At 39.5% G+C, this 23,074-nt stretch overlaps 1 protein-coding gene across 1 annotated transcript in view; it reads right to left on the minus strand.

Moving 5' to 3' along the window:
• Window positions 1-6,623: 6,623 nt before the first annotated feature.
• The window catches only part of LGI1 (leucine rich glioma inactivated 1), a 30,743-nt gene continuing 14,292 nt past the window's right edge, over window positions 6,624-23,074 (minus strand). The window contains exons 2-9 of the mRNA XM_065672902.1: window positions 18,727-19,172; window positions 18,268-18,339; window positions 14,263-14,334; window positions 14,088-14,159; window positions 9,830-9,901; window positions 8,421-8,590; window positions 7,838-8,002; window positions 6,624-7,753 (exon numbers count right to left, since the gene is read on the minus strand). Of these exons, the coding sequence (XP_065528974.1) occupies window positions 6,936-7,753; window positions 7,838-8,002; window positions 8,421-8,590; window positions 9,830-9,901; window positions 14,088-14,159; window positions 14,263-14,334; window positions 18,268-18,339; window positions 18,727-18,917 (1,632 nt within the window). The 5' untranslated portion in view covers window positions 18,918-19,172 and the 3' untranslated portion in view covers window positions 6,624-6,935. The remainder of the gene's footprint in view (window positions 7,754-7,837; window positions 8,003-8,420; window positions 8,591-9,829; window positions 9,902-14,087; window positions 14,160-14,262; window positions 14,335-18,267; window positions 18,340-18,726; window positions 19,173-23,074) is intronic.

Genomic DNA, 23,074 nt, shown 5'->3' on the forward strand with positions numbered 1-23,074 from the left:
TCTTCCTTTGTTTTGCACTCTGGAGCAATATGTTTACTGGTGTTTTTCGTAAATGGGCAGTATCATTATGTTACTGTCTATGGAGAACAAAAGGGAGCAGGATAGGGTTTTCAGATTTCACACTTACTTTAAAATTGTCAAATTTGGGGTTATTTCTTTTCTCCTTCCTTCCTTCCTCCCTCCCTCCCTCCCTCCCTTCCTTCCTTCCCTCCTTCCCTCCTCTCTTCCTCTCTTTCTCCCCCTCTCCCTCCCTCCTTCCCTTCTTCTTTCCTTCCTTCCTTCCTCCCTCACTCCCTCTTTCTTCTCCCTTCCTTTCTTCCTCTTTCTTCTCTCTTTCTTACTTTCTTACTCTCTTTCTTCTCTTTCTTCTTTCCTCCTCTCTTTCTTTCCTCTCTTTCCTCCCTCCCTCCCTCCCTCCCTTCCTTCCTTCCTTCCTTCCTTACTTCCTTCCTTCCTTCCTTCCTTCCTCTCTTTCTTCTCTTTCTTCCTCCCTCCCTCCCTCCCTTGCTTCGTTCCTCTCTTTCTTCTCCCTTCCTTCCTCCCTCCCTTCCTCCCTCCCTCCTTCCCTCCCTCCCTTCCTTCCTTTCTTCCTTTCTTCTCTCTTTCTTCTTTCTTCCTCCCTCCCTCCCTTCCTCCCTCCCTCCCTCCCTCCCTTCCTTCCTTCCTTTTTCCAAAATTGATGATCTGTTCTTGTGTATTAAAATTACTCCCTTACAGGACAATACTATTACCTGGTTAATCACAAGGTACTTTGCGACTAATATTTCTGCAGCTCCAAGATTCAACTCTTAATAATAAGCTTATAAAAAGGCTGACTTCTGTTCTTCCTACGGGACTCTGTGTCTGTCAGGACATAGATGGCTAAAACCAGCCAAAGCTGTGCAATTACATTTTCAAGCACTTGCAACTAGTTTGCTAAAATTTTCTAATTGTTGACATCCTCAAAATGTATGTTGCTGGTATCTTCTAGATTTATTCAGTGCTCATGTTCTCAGTATTGTAAATGCTTCTCAACAGCTAATGTGTATGTATGTCTTACGTATTTGGTTTTGTGAATCCCAGCAACAAAGTTGAGTTAATTTCCGAGCAACGTGTCTCAAGGACTGAAAATAGGAAATGCCACACTGGAGCACATTCGCTGTCCAGCTGCTTGGCTGTCTTCTTGTCCAAAATGGCTACAGCCAGCTGCTGCTGACAGAAGTGCAAGGAACTTCCTCTTCTCTAATAATTAAAAGCATTTTAAGCACTAAAAATAAGATAAATACAGTTTTAATGGAATTTCTCCATGCTTGACTCTTTCTGAATGCCATGTTCTTTTTCTCAATGGCTGCTTATTGTAATGAATGCCACAGTTTAATGGGGCGGATAAGGGAAAAATTTTGATTTATGGCTTGGTGTTTGCTAAAGTCAGGTGTCATCTTGTACACACTTTCAATGAGTTTTTCCACATTTATCTGAGTACTTAATCATTCTACAGTGTTTTTTAAGATGACTACATTAGCACTGCATGCAGTATCTCAGCTAAGGCAATAGCATTGATTTGCCACAACGTGTAGTGTTGTATTCTCCTTATTGTCCTGCCCATGTTGTAACATTATTTGCTTTTTCCTGTAGTTGTATATTGTGATCAGTGTCTTGCTGACTTGTTCACAACAATGTCAAGCTGCCTTTCTGTACTGCTAATTTTAAACCTTGCAAGCATTTCTTTCCTATGGATGATATTTTGATTTTTTTTGAATGTCCTGCTTGTTTAGTTACCTACTTTCTCCTGAAATTTTACACTTCAGTTTTTGATTATTATTTCAGATATTCAACCAGATATAAATCTGGATTTCACTGGCCTGAAGCTCCACTGATTATCCCATGAAGTTTTTATAAAAATAGACATGATATTCATTACTTCCAGTTCTTTTGCACATAAATGATTTTTAATGAAGGACTGTGTATTCTCAGCAGATCGGCCTGTTTATTCTGAAGCTCTTTCAGCATTCTTGGATATTCACCATCTGGGCAGGTTGACAACTTGCTAACATACTGCTGTCGCTATCCAGGCCTTCGAACAGGAAGTGAGAATGGGTCAGAAAGTCCTTTTTCAATTGAAATAATTCAGTTGGAAGGATAAAGTAAGGCTGAGCTGAAAACAACTTTTGAGAATTCAAAAATTGATTTGATGAATAGGAGATTGGGAACAGTAACATAATTATTGCCATCATCCACTTTAGTTTATTTGGAGAATAAATAAACAATTATATGAATATAAATATGCATATTTGGAGGCAAATTGCTTTCTACTGTAACAAATTTGAAGACAGACGTATTACAGTAGCATAACTAATTGGAAAAATTCAAAGTCTCAAAGCAGAAATACAACACCACTTCTGTATAGCACACTGGAGGTCTTTGTAGCTATAGTTCATTTCAGGAAAATTCCTGAATAGGAATAGGGTTAGGTTGGCCTCTGAGCACTTTGTTTAAGTGAACTATAAACAGAGACATGCCTGTAACACTAGGCATTAGAATTCAGAGTCATCAGTAATGAAGAAAAGTTGCCGTTAGCAATAAGTCAGGCAGTGTACCACACAGCTTGGTCTTGAAGAATTGAACTTCCCAGGACCTTAACATTTATCGGTTAGCTCCTGACCACAAAAATATCTTTAGCCATTCTAATCAATAGGAGCCTAAATCACAGCTTTACTACCAAGCTCAGGTCTCCAGATCACCAAGTATGAGAGGAGAATGCTTGCAGGCCTATGAAAGGTAGCTGTGGTTGCAATCCTTATTAACAAATTGGAGAGAAAACCTGCTAGACAGTGGGGGAGACATTAACAGCTGAGTGAATTGAGTGTTCAGGTTTGCATTTTCCATCTACCGAACCTGGCTCAACTTCTTTCCTGCCCTGGCAGGGCCCTGGCCCTTTCAGTGGGCAGTAACCTATTTACTGCCCCATTTGTGTCACCACAAAAAATATCTCCTTGAAAGGGAGGACTCCTTGAGTCTTGAGACTTGCTGTGGTCTTATTCTGTCCTTAGTTGTAACATTTTGGGCATGCTGACTTGCCCACTTTCTCTTGGTGCTATTATCAGTAGTGTTCATCAACAGTCTGAGGACTGTTTGCTGCTTCTATGGTTTAAATACTCTTTATTTTCCACTGAATACTAACACAATATATTGTAATGCTCATATAAATACAGCTGTTAGACATTTAGCTTCCCACTAGAATGTATCAAAGCATATCACACATATGGTTTGTCCCTATTTCTGTTTGGCTTGTTATCTTACAGAACAAGATTTTTCCTTACTGAATTTTCTTCTTAGTAGGTAGAGTGTCTTTTGGAATATTTTTTCAATGGAAAACAAGTAGAAACAAAAAACCTGCAAGTCCTAGACATTGCAACAAAGAAGAAAAAAAGCTACACAAGGTGTAATATCAGGTATTCTGAATGCATTTTATGTATCCTTTCTAGAGTAGAGAAGTGTATGTTCTTTTGTATTTGTGGTCCATTAAAAATATAAAGAAGTAGTTGTAAGAATACAATATATAATGCCATTAACAGCTTTTTCTGTCTTAGACGTTAACATGACTAATCAGCATCAGGGATCAGCAGCATCCATTAATGACCTGCAATACTGTCTTCTATAATACTTTCAGTATTTTACAGGATCTGTCAGTCAAAACCAAAACAATTAGGGAGTTTAGAAAATCCGCAACCACAGGAGACAACCACAGAAGTCAGCCACAAGTAACAGAGACTTGCTGAAAGAAATGGATTTTTTTAAACAATGTGTAAGTATCAATGTAGATACGAGTAAAGGTTCTATTTTAGTTTTTGTCTGGGACTCCCACTGATACCAGAAGGCATAGTGAGCAGAGAACCAGGGAACAATATGGCATTATCCTCAGAGGAGCTGTTAAAATGCCCAGTCTCTGAAATTAGGAAGAAACAGCACCTAATGAGCCTTTACAGTCTTCCACATTAAGTATTATGAGTTCTGTTCTAAAAATACCCCAGTTCCTTATGTGGTGCAATGAAATGCTATGCTTGCACAAGAACAAACCGGCCCTACTCCCTGTGAATCTCCACCTGACATAAACTGGATAGAGAAGAGGATTTTCAGAAGAGAACAGATTTAGATTGGGCATTTTATACTGATTAGCTGACCTTCCAAAAATGACATAGGCATTAAGAACTTCCCAAATCATTAGTCCTTAGCTACAGGTAAAATTTCCTGAAGGAATACTCAAACTGGTAACACAGTTGTGTACTTCAGCAGATTAACCCAGCAGATTTATCTCTTACCAGCCTCCACTGTACCATGGCTAGTTTTACAGGTATAATGAATGTAAAATTCTAGTGACTCACACCCTTGCAGGCTTTTAAACTCTTCTTTTAAATCCAGGAGTGAGTTCCCATGAATCTGCTGTATTATTTCAGAATAAGTTAACTCGGGAAAACAATCATAGCACTATTATACCATAGGGCGTGTAGCTGGCTGGCTCTGAAATGTAATTCCATGAAACATAACCTTCTCAAGGTACAATTGTGAGGAAATACATTGGGGTATAGCGTTTGTAAGTAAATATTGGTAGCAGATTAGCAAGGTTATCCAATTCCACTTAAATTAAGCCAGATGTCCATAATATGTCCCTAATGAGAAGGATACATAGCCATTATCTACATAATTTGATAGAGAGTGCATGTAGGCAAGTATAATGGGAGAAATCAGATCAGAATCAGCACACATAATTCAATAGGACCTTAAGTAAAAGACCAAAACAAAAGACAAGATGAAGTAGAAAACACTTCATGATTTGCTGGTACATTGGGTTGGTTCATGACTTTCTGTTTTATTCCTTTGCCATGCAAGGTGGACTGAAGATGAGATGGACAAACTGAATTGGCATCAGGCAACATTGAGAAATAACTTAAAAGAATATTTGGGTTCATCTGGTATTTGAAATCATGCTCATATAAAAGCTAAAAATTTATAAAGGGAACCTGTCTAGTAAGTGATGTTTTATCAAGATGATTTGGGGAAATGTATTTATTAAGAAAAAATGTGGAGGTTTCAACTCTGAAAATCTGTCTAGTCACACTGTGACTACTTACGATTCTATGACTACATCTGATTCCTACTTATGGAATAGATAGTTATTAAGCCACATGCTGACCAGAGCATAAGCAGCTATGGATAAAACAGTATCATAAAAATAAACCTATTAAAGTAGTATTGTTCACATGGGACTTTTTTCTTTTCAAGTAATATATAATATAAATAATAATATAAAAGAACTCTATTCTTTATCACAAAAACATACTGTTTAGGAGTGGCTTCTTAAAAAATGCATGATATGTCTTTTTATTTGCTGCAGGTTTATTTGCTGCAGGTGCTCTCAGTAGCACCATAATGTTCTGACAAGGGTCTCTGCGGGTACAGAGAGCAGCCAGCTTGCAGAATCAGCTGGTGTGGTTAGCTGACATGCACAGAATGCTAAGTCTTATTTGCCAATAAATGTCTGTGAACGTTAGAAATGTTAGAAATGGGTATAAGAACATCCAGTGTTCATGTGTATATTTGAAAGATGGCACTGGATCACGAGGCTTCCTAACTTCAAGCGAAGTGCAAAGGTGTCTAAAATCAACTTGAGCTTTCTTCCTGAGCTGCACCAAATGAGCTTTAGCAGCAGTGTATGTGATGTACTCACAAGTGATGTACTATATGTATGTAAACAAAAGTCTATTTTGAGTTTGTAATAGATTTTCATGCCAAATTCAGACTTGGCATAATTTAGCAGATATAGGTAGCTTTCCTGGAGTTGCATATGCTACACCAACTGAATTTGTCCTGCCATGTTCAAAATTCCCTGAATTTCAGAAGTATCTGTTGCTACACTTCATTGCAGGGTAGTGGAAAAAAATTACTTCACATTCACTAGCTTCATTCAAAATAATGAATAAATTCATTGAAGATTAAGTAACTGCAATTACAGTGGAAAGACTTGACAGGAACACACAGAATTCACGCAAGTGATGTGTGACAGTTCAGATAGATACAGAAATGATGCTAGCTTAAAAATAAGCTGTGCTTCTAGCTCTCAGCACAGTAACAGCCCCAGTGTTATACCAGAGATTTGATTTGTACCACTTCAGCATGAGGTAGAAAAAGATAGATTTTTACATCGTCTTTTATCCTGTTGCTTTCTTTGTATATTTTTAGAAGAACAGGTACTTCCTGCTATAGACAGTACAAAGCCCCATCCTACAACTGGATCTGTATAACTGAACCCTCCTTCCTAGAACCAGATCTATATCAATGAACGCTTATTTCTGGGTGGAGTCGTGTTTAAATGAGTGAAGCTTCAGATAAATGCAACGATATGTCCAGGTGATAATTTATAGGGTTGGGGTTCAATGGTGTATTTTTATCAAGAACTTCTTGGTATATGTAACACCCACCTGATCTTCAATATTGTGCGTCTTCCATGCAATACAACACTGTGTTGGGCAATATGCCGCCTTGGGTTTATTTTATATGTGTATCTTATATACACAAATAAAAGGTATCACCTGCAAATAATATTTGGAATGTGAAAGACACAAAATGTAAACATTTTATTTGGCAGTTGTTTCAAACGGATGAATAAATAAATGGAAATGTACATCTTAATATTTTTTATAGCAACAGATGCAGTTGCACACATATTTACATATTGTGGATGCAAAGAACAGTTAATTTAATTTCCTTTTGTTAAAAAATGCAACTTCCAACACCACTAGACTTGACAATTAGAGATGAAGATACTAGTAATACTTGGTTCTAGCAATTGCAACTTTTAAAGGCATTCATTTGGAAGTAAGATAAGAGAGTCATCATGCATTTAGTTCATTTTGTCCACTTATGGTAGAAAGTCTGATGTAATCTCAGAATTATGAGTGTCATGCGCTTAAGTCAACTATGACATGTTTATAAATCAATGTAGTTCCCTTAAAACTTGAAGCAAAGAGAAAATCTCGTTTATCGATGGAGACATGTATGAAAGATCTCGGTGCCTGTACGTTTAATTCTTGAAACTTCACAAATTTTGCCTTTTCAGCATCCCAATAATAGACTTGAGTGAAAGAATAATCACTTCCAAGAATGGCATATTGATAATTACTTATCTGAAGCGGTTGGAATACCATTGACCCTCGGGATGGCATCCTTTGTAAATCCAGAAATGCCGAACCACCCCATTTCATTACTTTAGAGTCCCCAATAAATCTTGTTAAGCAAATGTATACATCCTCTTTCACTTTGAAATGCTTCACTGCATATGCATCTTCCATATCTTGGATATCAAAACGTTTAACAAATTCATTTGTTCCTTTGTTCCACTGATATATTACAGGTCTTTGAGAACTACTTGACAGAATTAAATGTGGTTTGCCAGATATTTCAAGATACTCCACATCAGTATCTCTGTACCAGGCGTGCAGAGACTGATGGGAATAAAATCCATTCCCGTTCCATTTGTAAACTGTGGTGAAACCAGCCTTTGAACTGTCTGCAACAACAAAATACCAGTCTTCAGCAATCCTGAAAGTTTCAATGTCATTGGGTTTTCGGATTTTAAGGATTTCAATATCTTGAATTTTTATAAACTTATTAGCAAAAATATCTCTTTTATATATGTGGGAGCCTCCAAACAGCTGTGCGACAATGACATACAGCTGACTCTCAATAACTATAGGTTTACACACAACAGTTGAAGTACCTGTAAAAAGAAAAGTAAAAGACAGGGTTAGCACCACTTCTTGGATCAGCTGTTGTAATGTTATTTGTTGAGCAGTGTTCATACCTGTAATGTTGTCGTAATTCCTGAACATCACTTCTACATGGTCCCACTCAAGAAAGATGCATTTTCCAGTAAAAGGCTGAGCAATAACCACGTGTTCATCATTCATGTACGAGAAAGTATCTACTGACAGAGACTGGTATGGCAGGGACTGATACACTTCAAATTCTGCAAAAGTGCGCACAACATATTATTATAGATCCTTTCCATACTGTGCTGAAAGAACATCTGCTTAGCAGATACCATTTTATTACAGATTACGGTATTTCATCACTAGTTTGATTTTCCTGTTGATAAAGGAGCACTGCAATTTGTTTTCAGATATTTCTCAAAGAGGTGCTGTTTTATGTTCCAGTTCTCCAAATCTTTATATAGCATATTAAAGTCTGAGTAGAACCTGCAATATAAGACCCCACTCCCAAGTGATTTGCAAGTCAGACTTATACCTGCACAGAATTCATATTGATTTTAGTGGAAGTTCCATCCATTATGCAGACTTCCTGCAAAAATGGACCTTAGTATAAAAAAAAAAAAAATATAGCTTTGACTTTAATTTAACAAGATTAAATAATTTGAAGCACATTACCTGTAATAATGCAATCAAATTCTTTTGGAGAGAGGCTATTGATTTTGCGCTTCTTATATTCTGGTGGACTTTCACAGTAAATGTCTTCAACTGTTGCATTGGTGCTGCCCAGCCATTCCACTAACCATTTCAGTTTGCAGTCACAATTAAATGCATTGCCTCTAAGATCTCTACAATAAATAAATCATGCATTGAAAATAAGTACTTAGCTGATGTATTCCTCCTTGCAGGACATCAACAAACTAAGCTCTTGTTAAATATGTGCCCTCTTGCTTATTCTCAGTTGTTGTTTTCCTGATTTGTCCAGACCCATAGTTAAATCTACATGCCAGAACCCACACAGACTTTATTACACTAAGTTTATCACGAAGAACTTACTTAACTTGATCAGCAGGAAATTTTTGTTGATGTCTCCGAGTTTACAGGTACACAAAACCTTACCTAATTGTTGGCCCCATATTTTGGGAGGTTGTTTCTTTTGGATTACCCTTTCTCAGTAAGATCATTCTAGGTAACAAAGTTGGAATTAATGTAACCTGACAGTCAGCCAGTCAGTATTTGCTATATCCTTTAGATATACTCATTTAGGGCTTCAGAAGGCACAAGCAAAGGTGTTCTGTTCAAGACTTACAGCTGTCTTCAGTCATATTTCAGATTGTATGTACAGGAACAAGCAAGTGCCAGGACCAGACTGTGCAACCACCTGGCCATGATCAGTCTTGCCAAGTAATGCTACCAGATAACACTGACCATCTCCACATCTTACTACTGCAGGTCAACACTGTGAATTCAGGCTACCTTGTTAACACAGGGAGCAGGCAAAGGACGTTCTGTGCTCATTATCCTACATCAGGTGAACCAGAATTGGTGTGTTGTAAACAGGACATATTTCAGTGAGGCAGCTATGGATTTAGCTGTTCATATTTTGTATTTTTTGCTGGTATTTAAGTTATGTATTTTTAAAAGTTCATGTTTTGGTTTGATTGCAATTCAATTTAGTATGGGATGGTACTTACTAAGACACATGCGTTCGTGATAAAAGATTGCCTTCCCAGAAATTGCTTGCACATAGAAATGTTACTCCATTAAATACCTTCCACCTTCCCCTCATGCCATGCTCTCTCATGTATCCCTAAGGATACTTCCTTCTTATTCACTAAGTCTAAATAAACATGCAGCTCTCTTACACAACTACTAACAATATTACTTATCTTTATAACTGGTGGAATGTTCAAAACTAAAGCAAATTATCAACAACAGTAGACAAAACCCAAGCCTACCCATATTGGGAAGTCTACCCAGTGGATTCCATTACTGGTTGTCAGTTTGAATGGTTACTCAGAATGTCCTCTAAAAGAATCTCATTATATTTTTAGTATAATTAATAGATTAATTAATTTCTTTCTTACACATTTGTTAAAGAATCCAAGCCTTTGAATATGTCTTTTGGAAGCGACTGGAGGTTATTATTTGCGAGACTCCTGTAAAAGAAGACATTTCAGTATCAGTGCTAATTCATTAAGTTACACATTTTTGCAAGGTGTAATAGGGTTTCTTTCTTAAGGTAAAGAACCGTGGTATTCTCCAGCACTTAGTTCTAAAAGATTGCTTTTAAGAACAGCTCATTTACTTTGTGACTTTTTCTTCCACTAAAATGCTATGCCTCCTTCTGTGTTCTCACTCTTCAGCAACCTTGAAGCATTTACAATAACTTCACTTAGCAGGGTAAAAGGTGCAATCACCTCTGGTGTTTTGCCAACACCATAGTTTTAAAACAATTAGTCATGATTGGATCTACTGATGTTTTCCTTATGAGATACCAATACATGGTGTTCATATTACTGCAATTTCCCCACTTTCTTGTATCTCTTCTGGAAGGGAAATCTTAATACTAGGTTTCATTCAGTGGACTTAGGTTTAGCTCATAGTTTTTGGAAATATGCATTAATAGGCAAGAAATTGCTGATCAGCATTCATTTCTTTCCTGGAATGTGCATGTGTGTGTGCGAGTATGTGTGTATGAGACCAGCAAAAGCCTGCTGTTAATTCGCAGTTTTTAATGTTGGGAAACCTTGCCTAAATTCAGTGAGTATTCTAGCTACTAAAAGTGATGAGAAAATGTGAACAGGCTTTGAACAAGCAATATATTACACTTCACCCGGACACGTCTCTGTGAGTCCACTAAAGGTCTGAGTTCTCCAAGATGTCACTGGCGGCATGACAGGAAAAGAGTAACGTAGGCTATAGCTGAGGCCTCTTTTGATTAACAGTATTATTTATTACTTACAAGAAGAAATGAAAATAGAAATCATTCTAGTTTAAGATCCCAGTTAGAATCTGCAGCTAGTAAGACTTAAGAACCTCTTCTGTTGTCGCTTGTAAACATAAAAGTTATTTATTAACTACAATTTCGCTCACCATGCAAAGCCACTTAGGCATATACTTAATTTTTAGAACAGGCCCACATATGCTACGTCTGCTGCCTCATTTAAAATTGTTTGTCTTATCAGGAATGGTAAATATGGGATGATGCCATTAGTCCATTCTGACTTCACTACTTTCAAAGTACATCTGATTGTAACACTGTTTGGTGTACGTATCATGTGCTTCACTTATGCTTAATTTTACACTCAGGAGCAATTCTCTAAAAGTCAGGTAACTCATGGAAAAAGCCAAGCAGATGTGCAAGCTGAGGCAGGTTTAGTGCCCTATATATTATTTATATATTATCATACAGCAAACTGAAAGAGATGATAGATTTGGAAGTAGCAGCAGTTCACAACTGCCATGGGAATGTGACTGACAGAAAAATTTACACAAGGTTTGTGCATTTGCCGATTTTTGGATGAAAATTATTCATTTTATATTCCACTGTTAAAAAGCATACTTGTATGTTACGAAACACTGGCTTGTGTGGATGGTGCTGTATGTGGTATTTGGCTTATAAGGGAGTAAAGGTTGAATCAAACATGCAGTTAAACTTATGGCTGCAGTTCTGAAAGAAGTGCAATCAAAATTACATAATGTGCATAGAAATTACTGTCCAATGCTAAGATTTTGACATTAAATGAGTAAATTAGTAAAAGAAATAAGCTTTTTCTTTATTTTTTCTGTTCTTTAATATACTCCAAGCAGAAACTGAATTGTGTTGCATAATGATAAATACTAGATGGCTCTGTTTTACAGTAAGGGCACGCTATAATTGTCAAAATTAATTGCATTATAATAATACAAATGTTTGGATAGCTTATTGCATTGCAAAAGTTACGTTGCGATAAGGAAGTTAACAGAATAAATAGAACAAAGTTCATCTCCTCTGACTTCATGGAATTCATCTGTATGCTTATTTACTGTGGTTGTTTTTGATATATTTTATGAACACAAGTACTCTCCTGTTTCTCAAATGAGAAATGCCTCAGGGTGCCAAATGATTATTCTTAATGTGTATGTGCAATTTCCCCCAAAGGGTGGGGAGTGCTTCTGCAAGCAGATTAAACTAGTCACATTCTGTGGTTAATTGACCTGCCTTTGCAGTTATTTTCTGCAAGTTTCTCATTGTCTTCATGAATAGTACTCCATGCACAATAGCAGCATGATGCACAAATCTATGTCCCACAAATGTGCATGCAACCACATGCCAACCCCAGTGACTCCTCACTTGTGGTTCTAGCTTTTGCATATGTTTTCTCTTATGAAACTGCTGAAGCATCCCCAGAATCCAATATAACAGGCAAGACAAGATGTTACTCTTGGAATGTATGCTCTGTATTAAAAGAAACTGTGCCTTCCTCTGTGTTAGGAAAGCAATTTGCTCCCTGGCAGCAACAGCTACTAAATAAATAATATGATAAATAATGTACTGGACCCATTTGTGAATATAAAGCTATTCATGTGCATAAAAATTTTGAAGATAGGGTCCCAGTTACCAGCTTTATCCAATTATCTGCCTTTTTTAATAGTACTGTAAGTATGCCTATACCTCTAATACGGATTTTTACAGGATGTGCTCAGCCTGTTTATATACCTTTGTCCATCTCCTCTCTCTTTTCTCTTCTTCAGACACAGAGGCATTCTATAAGTAACTTTATCTACACAAGTACTCATAGTAGGCTTGGGCTCACAGCTCTGCGTCTTGTCTGTTCTGACTAAAAAGGGAAGAGTAAACTGTTTTACGGTACATTTACTATGTAGTGAAGGATGTGGTGAACTACAATTCAACTATTCTATTTATGCATTAACTATTTAAAATGGAACCTTTGCTTTCTCTCCTGTGTCAAAATATATGAAAGAAAAAGTTAAATGACCCTGTTTCAAAACGCTCTTGGAGGTTATTGGGTTAAGGCCAAAAGGTCAGAATCCACTCCCCTGCCTCTGACACACCCCCCAAGATATATGCTTCAGAATGCAAATGCTCAGAGCTGGGTACAAACCCATGTCAGGCACACCCCAGAGGTTTCAGCCTCCTTTTTCTTACAGTATTCTTGTAAATTTTTATGTTTTCTTACAGTACATATTGGATTTTCAATAAATTTATTGCTTGCTAAAATAAAATTATTGCTAAAAGATAAACTAAATGTGAAAGAAGAGACAGAAGCCTGTCTAAAAACTGTCTTGCTAGCTCAGAGCATGAGGATGCTACTCCGGTGTTTGCAGTGGAATGTTACAGGTATTTGTTGACAGTGTGCAGTTTCACCTGCTGAGCACAGCATGAGAAGTGCCTCCACTGGTGTGAGCATGGGAAGCATTGCTCTGAACAGCCACATTAGCATCCAGAGTGCCTTTGACTAATTTCCCCTCTTGGCTAATGCAGCAAGAGGGCTGCAGCATATCAGAGGGGCAAAGGTTAGGTGTGTTTCTAGGACAGCTGAAGGGCTGAGCAGCAACATGAAGAATGTTAAGAAGTTCCTTGTGTCAGTGCATGACAGATCCTGACCATGAGATGCTCTTGCTCATGTGCAGGAGAGGACAGGGTGCAGAGCAGGGCTTTAAAGCCAATCCTGCTGGAGTCTAAAAGCTGCTATGCCACACAGTTAAGTGGAAGAAGTGTACCAGTAAGTTGTAATAAATGCATCTTACTGCAACCCTTCTGTTTAAAAGGGTGGTAAATTTCAAATTTTATTTGGTCAGATTCTGCTGGATGCACCTAGTGGCTGAAGTGGACATAGGTACAGACATTGATGGCCTGTCCCCAGGAATGACTGTCATATTCTCTTGGATTCATGCCAGATTTGGGTACCTGGGAAGAGGCACATGTCCATCCTTCAGCATCTCACCACCATGGCACCTCAGTGCTGACCACAGCTCCCATCTTCCTGCTCTCCAAGTTCCAAACTGGGACTCCCTTCACCAGTGTCAAGCCCTGACACATTCTGCTTTTCACCTGTTCCTACATACTCAGGTAGAAATCCCCAGTGTTCTGAGCAGAGAAAGTCAGGGAGCTGCTGCCAAATGTACTTCTTGGAAGCTCTTTGGGTCCTGACCTTCTACAAATACCACAAGTTTGGGAGTCTTTAGTGGAAACACAAAGATTAACATTCTAATTAAATGACTATTAATACTGCTTAAACAAATGTAAATAGCTATATATCCAAATGTGAAATTCAGCAACACAGTGGTTCAATTACTATATTAAAAATACCAAGTAATATATTCAACCACTTTACTTACAGGTGAATTAAAGATTTCAGTCCTCTGAAAGTATTTCTTGAAATTGACTTAATGCTGTTGTTCTCTATGAACCTGTAATGGGTCGTAAAGTCATTCTGGTCAAAGCAATGCCTGTAACTTGGAAGCCCACCCCCTCTATTTAATAATACCAGGAAATATACTTTTGTCCACTCACAAATATTCTAGATGAGGAAGGCCCATGAAAGCATCATCACTAATAACATCAAAAGTGTTGGATGTAAACAACCTGCATAAAGAGATGCAAAACAAAAGACCATTAGGTTATTAACATCTTTAGAATTCAGCAAGCCATGGTAGGCCAGATTTTCACTGCCTGGTTTCATGGTTTTGTCTGTGCAAGCACTTACAGGACTGTATGGCTGATATTTTGCCCCATAGTCTGGGTCGACTGGAAGGGCCTAGCAACTTGTTGCTTTGCCTGCTGGAGCAATCTGATAAAATTCCATTGACTTCTGTGGGATGCAAACGTGGGTTTATCATGCCAGTAAAACAATGGGATCGTACAAGTGCCACTGGAGACTTGGTTGACAATGAAATGTTCAAGTACTACAGAGGTCTAAATTGTCTTGAAGAACACTTATTTTTGATGACAACATAGGGAACGTATCCAGCTGGTTAGCCAGACATCAGGTTGAATTAGCATCACTGACAGGCAGGAAAATCCCTTAACTTCCGAGTTGAACTTGTGAGCGTATTTGACCTGAGAGTACTAAAAAGTTACTGAGAAACAAATGGAAAATCTCTTAATTTAATCAGTGTTCAAATCAGAACTATTTTTAAGACCACATTATACCAGCTGGAGATAGTTCTTAGTGTGTGCATGTATTTTTCATCCATCTAGCAATAAAAATAGCAGCAACACATTTAATTTTATGTAATTTTGTAAGCATTAAAAGTGGACCAACATTGATTTTTTACAGCTTTATTTATGCTTATCAGCCATGTTTGCATTTGCCCATTTTAATTCAGCTCTGGACTGCCACACCCTTAATATGTTGAGCATTGTCAAGTACAATGAACTTTGCCCAGTGGAATACTAGATGTATATATACTACTATATACTAATACTAGATGTATACTCTAGTACTACATCTGTACTAGATGTACTAATACTAGATGTATATATACTACTGTATATATATTACTCAGTTAGACCTGATGGATAAATAAATTTACCCTGTGACATCTTTAGGCATTGAGGAATGCAAAATTTGCAAGTATGAATTAATACAATTAATAAGACAGTTCATCTCTTATTTTGAATTTTGCATTAAGAATAAATTGCAGTTGATTTGTTTTCTCACTTAGCTATTGCAGACTGTGCTTTTTCCACTTTAAATATGTAATTTTATATGTGTGAAAAATATAAGCAGGAAAAATCTTCCTTTTTGTTAGAAACAATAAATACTTGTCTTCCTTCAAGAAAATAAGTATTTTTGTAAAATCTCTGAATCAGAAGACCAATTTAGTAAATCTGCTGCCTGTAACTAATTTTACTTTTCTGATGTGATTTCACTGGATAATTTTTCCTTTTCTGCACTCTACCCTCCTAAAGAACATGGTGGTATCTCTTTAAATAGTATAGCTATTTTAGAGATTGCCAGGCTTATAGGATAGGTCTTGCACTTCGTGATCTCATTTGCCTCCTATCTCATACCTCTCCCCAATGTCTGTATCACACATATGTGATGCACAAAGTGGCTTTTCCCCGAGTCACTGACCTCAGACACTAGATTAGCATGACCCACCAGCTAGCTATTTCTGGGATAGAGGCTGGAGATACTGCGCTGTACCTAGGGACTATACTACTTAGCAGGAACTGTCCGCTGCTAGGAGGTGCCATGACTACCTCCTTTCTTTCTGTGGGCTTTCACATTATCAGTTTATAAAAGCAAACTCAGCACATTGCTGATACACAGTTACGAGCACTGGAGAAGAGAGCAGGGATATTTTCTGTACATTTAGGGAACACTCCTGCTGGCACTTGTAGGTCCTTTGTATTTTTGTTGTCACATGAAGAGCACAGACCATACCATCCATACTATTCAAGAAGCTCTCCTGGCCTGGGACTTACACGTAGCGTTTAGCACGAGACCATGATTTTTCCAGAGACCATTGCCACTACTACAGTAAAAATAGTAGTAAATAATAATAGCAGCAGATATATTTCACACTCAGAAATGTGTGACTGTCATACTGGAGATACCAGCTCACATTTGGGATGCAAAAATGTAATGCTGCAGACTATTACATAGAAATACAGGCTGCTCAATCTTGCTATTGGCTAAATTAAACCTACTGATACAGCTATAATCATGCAAAGCTAAAACTTACTGTAATTTCTAATTAACCTGAATTTTCCATATTCTTATTTCCCTTACTATCATCTGCCAAAGGTGGAAATTTTCCTTTCCCATGTAAAAACTGGAGTATTGACCACACAGGTACAATCCTGCCTCCTGTTGTCTGTGTTTAAGGAGTTGTTTGCCTCAGATCAGCAGTCTGACTTCCCAAAGATGGCAAGCAGCTCAGCTACTTAGAAATATATCTGGAAAACAGATCACTCGTTGAAGACCATAATGGAACAAACCCAGCTCTTCTGAGGTCAGAGCATTTGTTGCAACATTTATTAACATCAGCTTAGAACATGTATTTCAGTGTATGGCTGACCATGCAAATTATGACCATTACCAAAATGCCATAAGCCATTGCCAGAGCACACTATGCCAGGCACTATAATAACTCAAGATGACTGTGTCTGTCCTACTCCACCCTACCCAATTCTGCCTCCCTGGCAGCGGGATCGTTAAGTGTAGGTGGCGTATCGTAGCCAAGAGAGATGATGTCCTACTCACTCTCTTCTGATACAAGCTCCACCAATGCTGCTATTTCAGTTTTCCTTCCTTTGAAAGGCCTATTGCAGGAATTATGTGAAATGTGTCCCTTTTGTGATCTGTGACCACCTGGGAAAAGCTTCTCCAGAATAAAGCACTGTAGAAAAGCATTTAGGTTTCCATAGTAACTGCATTTACCTATTTACCCTGTATCCAAAATTGTACAGTACGTCTGCACCTCCTTATCAGCTCCACTTGAGGTAGCAGAGTACAGCTAGGGTCAGGGCTTCAGCTATTGGTGCGCCAGCAGTTTAATCCAACAGCCATAGAACTCTAATACATCAACATTACACCTCTGACCACATCCAGAGTGCATGGGAAGTCGGTCCGGGACAGACATCTGATTTTGGTTTTGATCACATCAGGGAGTCTGTCCTGCCGGATTTCTGAGACAAATCTGGGTGTGTGTCAGGCTGGCAGCACATCCACTATAAACAGTTCAGGTTACACCCCCTCTACTTCTCTATAGCTCACAATTATATAATCCCAAGCCCAAATTTCCAGGAAAGCCTGTGAGCCTGTAAAAATCCTATATAGAAATGCATCTAGTAGTTAAACATCCCAAAATATTCTTTCTCTGCGTATACCTCATTGCAGTATTTGATTTTGAAATAACTGCTTAATTTATTTCTCTTCTAATTGGAAGAAAATTTCCATTACTTTTTTTTTTTTTTCTTTTTTCAAAGAACATGAAATAACAGAAAGGGTCAAATCCAAGCGCTATGAAGGCAAAACTCCCACTGAAGTGACTAAACTTCCACAGAAGTCAATGGCAATTTTACATGGAAAAGGACTTCAGGACCTGTCCCACTGCAATGAAAGGTCTGATCTGAGGGTTTCAGAACCCACAGTCGGTGGGAGTTGCAAATGGGCAGCTTTATATTGGGATCAGGCCCCTGGACTGCAGAAAAGGAACACGAATAGTTGTTGCAGTACTGAAGTCCCTACTGTAATGTTAATTAAAGTATAATGAGGATAGCATACGTTCTGTCACCAAAAGCTTCAGCACGTAATCATTCAAAGTAGCACTGACAACAGATAGCCTTGCAAAATACAAAGTAGATACACTTTGAAAAAATTAAACATGCACTATCATTCAAATTGCTAAGAAGTCTTGTATTTTGTCATTAATGAATCTTCTCTTGCTGTTTCTTATAAAATTAATACTGAGACTCTTATAAAATTAACACTGAGACCCTTTCTAAAATATTTATGGATACATATACATTTCATAACAAAAATTGTATCATATAAATATTTCTCACAGAAGCTGCAGAGATGGTGTGAGCAAAAAACTCCCTTCTGGGATTTTAGTAAAAGCAGATCTCACAAAGGATCTGGAAAGGAAAAAAAAACAACCTTATATTAATGTAGTCTCATATATCCATGGTTATAATAATGATCTGGTCATCACAGACAAATTTATTTATGTAAGTAAAAAAAAAAAGAAAAAAACAACCAAAAAATATGAATGTTACAGGTTTCATGTAGTATAGAAGAAGGTATAAAATGGGATGTGTGCACATACACAGACAGACAGACAGATGAAAGAGATGTAAAAATCAGGATTCAAGGATGAAGCACAATTTTAACACATTAGCTGATGATTCTGAACGCTGGAGGTACTCCCTGCAGCAAGCATCCTTCTGTATGCACTGAAAACACCACACATCCCAGTTCATTTTAAATCATAAATTAAATAACCAAATGCTTACAGCCCTTACAGTGAGATAACATCAGGCGGAACGCTGCGAGGAATAGATCTGGCATTTTCACATAAAGCATTATCTTTGGTACAAGTACACCAGGCAGGACATTTTGGCTTCACTGGTTTCTTCCCTTCAGTCAGCAAAAGCACAGATAAAAGGCATAAGAAATAAGCAATTCTTCTAAAGGGTCTGCTGGCATTTCCCATTCTTTTGATCCGCTCTTGTTCCAGTCAGTTGAAAGAATATCCCAAAACATGAACAGGGGTTCTTTATTCAGCCATTGGATGTCTTTCTATAAGTCCAGGTCAATATTTGTCTCAGCTTTCCCAACCCTTTTCTTTCTCTTTCACTCTGTTTTTGCAGAAACCTGCAGCTGATCTGTATGTTTCCACTCACTCAGGCAACGTACTGCTCAGAGAAGAGACCTGCGAGGTGCTGTAAGATGGGGAAAATCCAACCAGCTGAAGGGAGAAAAAAAAAAAAGGAGGAAAAAAAAAAAAAGACTTGCATCACCACAAAAACACTGAGCACAACACGGCATTAGATTGCAAAGTGATGTAACTGAGAAATACACTGCTTTCTGTTTTCACAAGGAGGCCCTTTCCCTGCTGCCAAAAATAGTACAGCATTATGTTTTGCTGGTGGGTGGGTGAGGGGGTGTGGGGTGGAGTGTACGTGTGTGGGGGGAGAAATCAGTCATCTCCTACTGGATCCCTACAACCTCGTGAACCTCTGAGAATTATGCTTCACATATTGCAAGCAGCAGAACTGACGGCAGTATCCACAGGAAAATGAAATCGAGTGAAACCATCAAAAGCCTTGCTGCAAAAGCTGTTAGATTAATTCTTATCCTTAGCCCTTATTGCACATATTTGTACCACTGAAAAACAAGCTGCCACACATGGAAAATATTACAACGTATGAGAGAATGCCTACAACTCTCATTCCTAAACAAAATATCTTCTCATGCAAAATAGACCCTAACTGCCTTTTTTTAATTTTCTTTTTTTTCTTTTTTTTTTTAGAAAAAAAAACATTATTTAACCAGCTCAGAAAACATGTGACAAATAAGAAAGTGGATCAAAATGGACATTAATTAAAAGTTCAAGTTAAAAAATGTATTTGCTTGGGACTAGTTCAATCATTTTAGATGGAAAGAAGAAGAAAAAAAATAAACTTGTTATTTAAACACCAAACCTGTACTTAAGAATGGACCTTCCTTGAAGTGGGGACAGATCTTGATGGTATAATGAACCTTCATAATACTGCCTGGAGAGCTGCAGTTGAAATCAGTGCTAGGTGCAGCATGAACACTGTAAGATACATTCCTCAGCCTGATGACTTTACAGTAAACTACATTTAATATTTTATACGGAACTTAAGCAGCACCTAAGTGTTACTACATAAAGAATGATAAGACAAAACTAATGAATGCCAAAGAGCTGGAAAGCCATATAGGATTTTATTTTTTTTTTCTAATATAGGATTGCTATTAGAAGAGTTTTGCAAACTTTAACAAATCTTGACACTTCCCCACAGCAGCAGCAGCACTGTTTATGTTACACAAATCACAAAGCCTTCCAGGGTCAACTCTGTGGTGCAGGAGTTTAATACAGTCATGCTCACTGTAGGCTCCTTCACATAGGTGCTGCCTCCTCACCAGAAGATACTTGATCTCCTGATGAGGAGATCCCTCTTGACAGCAGATTTAGGAAGGCAGATATTAGGAAGAAATTATTTACTATGAGGGTGGTGAGGCATTGGAACAGGTTGCTCAGAGAAGTTGTGGATGCCCCATACCTGGCAGTATTCAAGGCCAGGCTGGATGGGGCTTAGAGCAACCTGCTCTAGTGGAAAGGTGTCCCTGCCTGTGGCAGAAGGGTTGGGACTGGATGATCTTTAAAGTTCCTTCCAACTCTAACCATTCTACGATTCTCTGGTTCTGGTTACTCCTCCTTTGATTCCACAAGGCCACCTGGCTCGCCCATTGCTTCTGCTCTACAGGCCATGGAATCTCAAGACCAGCACTGGGTCATGTCTGTCTTCCTTGGGAAGAGTGCCAGCAAGGCCGTAGTGCATACCCAGCTATGGTTGTCTAGCAGGAATTTCATACGCCGTGGGTGAAAGATGGCGAGGGGGAACAGCAGGCTGAAAAACTGCAAGAAACTCAGTTCATAGAAAACTAGGCAGGACGCCAGCATTGCTGAATCCTTGCCTGGGCAGTGGCCTAGGTCTGTCTCCCCATTATGAGATGAGACCCACAGAGCTCACACTGTGTGGCGGGACTGTATCCTCTGAGGGATAGGGGATGGCCAGAAACATTGAGAAAGCTTTCAGAGGCAGAGTGCCACCTCCAGAGGCCCGCTGGGAGAGGACTCCAGTGCCTGTGCATGTGCACGCTCCCCGCCAGGCACCCATGCCTGCAGAAGAAAGGGCAGCTCATGCTTTCCCAGCTCCCTCGCTTTCTGTGCTGTGTTTTTGTGAAGCTCTTTATTAATTTAAGTGGAGGCCCATGTTTCCACTCTTAAGAAAATCTTCCCTGTCAGCAGTCTCTCCTGAAGCAGGATTGACTTCAACTAGGAATGACACAGAGCTGTGTTACTTCTGAGCCCTTCTACCTTCTATAAGATGGTACAGAATTACAGTAACCAAAGCACTGAAATCACTGTAAAGCAAATGTAAGTGCCTTCCCCTGGGTATAAAGGTTAATTCTTGCTCTGGAAATGATCTAATTGGATGACTAGGAAGGAAGCTGGACTTGTGGGGCTTGTGTAAGTAGGGTACACCATCTCCTCCGAGATGTCCAAAGGCACAGACTTTGGTGAGGTGAGAACAGAAAATTCTCTTTTTTTTTTTTTTCTGAAAGAGAAGAGGCCTGTTGTCGTTTGTTTATTCCTGGCAGAGCTACCCATTGCCATGGCAATATTTTGCCATTGATGGTGAAACCCCGTGTTTCATTTCCTTCAGCTCATTCACTGAAGCCCGCCATCAATTACTTAGGCATTTCTTTTTAATTAATACTCCAGCCACACTGTGAATCTCTTGAAAAGTTTGCAGTGGAGTGGGCTTGAGGTAACAGAAACACATTCTGCAACAGAGCAGTGACACAGCTCCAGTTTTGTCCAGAGAACTGCCTGGAAGTTAGTCTCCTATTCCAAAGTGCATGCCAAAACAACCGCTTTTTCCAAAATTGCAAATATTATGAATATTTATAACAGCTCTGTCAAAGGAAAGGCATAAATCGCATTTTCCAGAGTCCTTCTGCGCCGATCTCAGCATCTCATTTCTTGCCATGTAGCAGTTTAAAAAGAAATGGGTTCATGGAATTTTGGTGGCGTAGCTCTCTCCAGGCATTGCAAGGTTTGACTCACTCTTTGTCTAGGCCATCACTGCTGATTCCTGGCTAAGGGAAGAGGCAGTGGCCTCCTGTGCTCACACCCCTAGGTCCCCAGGGTCTCCTCTAGCTTGTTTTTGGTGGTGTTTTTGGTATCAGTTAGGCACAATATGATTCAAACTTATTTATTTCTCTCAGCAAGGTTTCAGCAGGGGAATGAGGTCAAGGGAGTTGTGGCCTGCATTACTCGGTCTGCTTTAGCGGAGCAATCTTCCCCTCGCCGGAGGTGCTTGCTGGCAGATATGTTTCAGTATGGGCAGCGGTACACCGCGCTGCTGGCGCGATTTCAGTGCCAGGCAGCAGGTCCAGACATGGACCTAAGCAGGGCCCCCGCACCACAGCCCCGCGGCCCGGGCCGGCGGTGAAACGGCCCGGCGGCATGAGGGGCAGGGGCTGAGGGGACCGGCCGGGGCTGAGGGGGCCGGGGCTGAGGCGGCCGGGACTCAGGAGGCCGCGCAGGGCTGAGGGAGCCGGGCGGCGCTGCCCTTACCCGCTCGGTATCCCGGCAACCTGCCCGCCGCAGCCCCGCTCGCTCGCCGCGCCGCCTCCTTTTAGCCGGAGCCGGTCCGAGGAGAAGCCCCCGAGGAGAAGGCGTGGAGGGCGTGCGGGGTGCGCCCGGCCCTGGCTTCCCCTGCGCCTTCCCCACGCTCCCGCGGTGCCTGCCCGCTAGGGTTTGTGCCTCCCTGCTGACAACGGGCTGTCACACACCGCTGCCTGGGCACGGCAGATTCCAGTATTTCCTGTGCTTCATTACTGTGTTGTGATACCTCGCCTCTTTAATTCTGACCAGAGCTAACTAACCCTTGGTGACTGATTATCTCCCACAGAGTCGCTCTGGACGGTAAGAATCAAATAGCTTATTTCTCCCAATGTCTCCAAACTGTTTGGTAACAATCTTTGATAATAATAATCTAATGACAAGCTCGGTGCAGGTATCTGGCGGTCAAAAATAAAGATACTTTTGCTAGC

This window comes from Lathamus discolor, chromosome 3 (assembly GCF_037157495.1).
Source record: "Lathamus discolor isolate bLatDis1 chromosome 3, bLatDis1.hap1, whole genome shotgun sequence".
Taxonomy (NCBI): domain Eukaryota; kingdom Metazoa; phylum Chordata; class Aves; order Psittaciformes; family Psittacidae; genus Lathamus; species Lathamus discolor.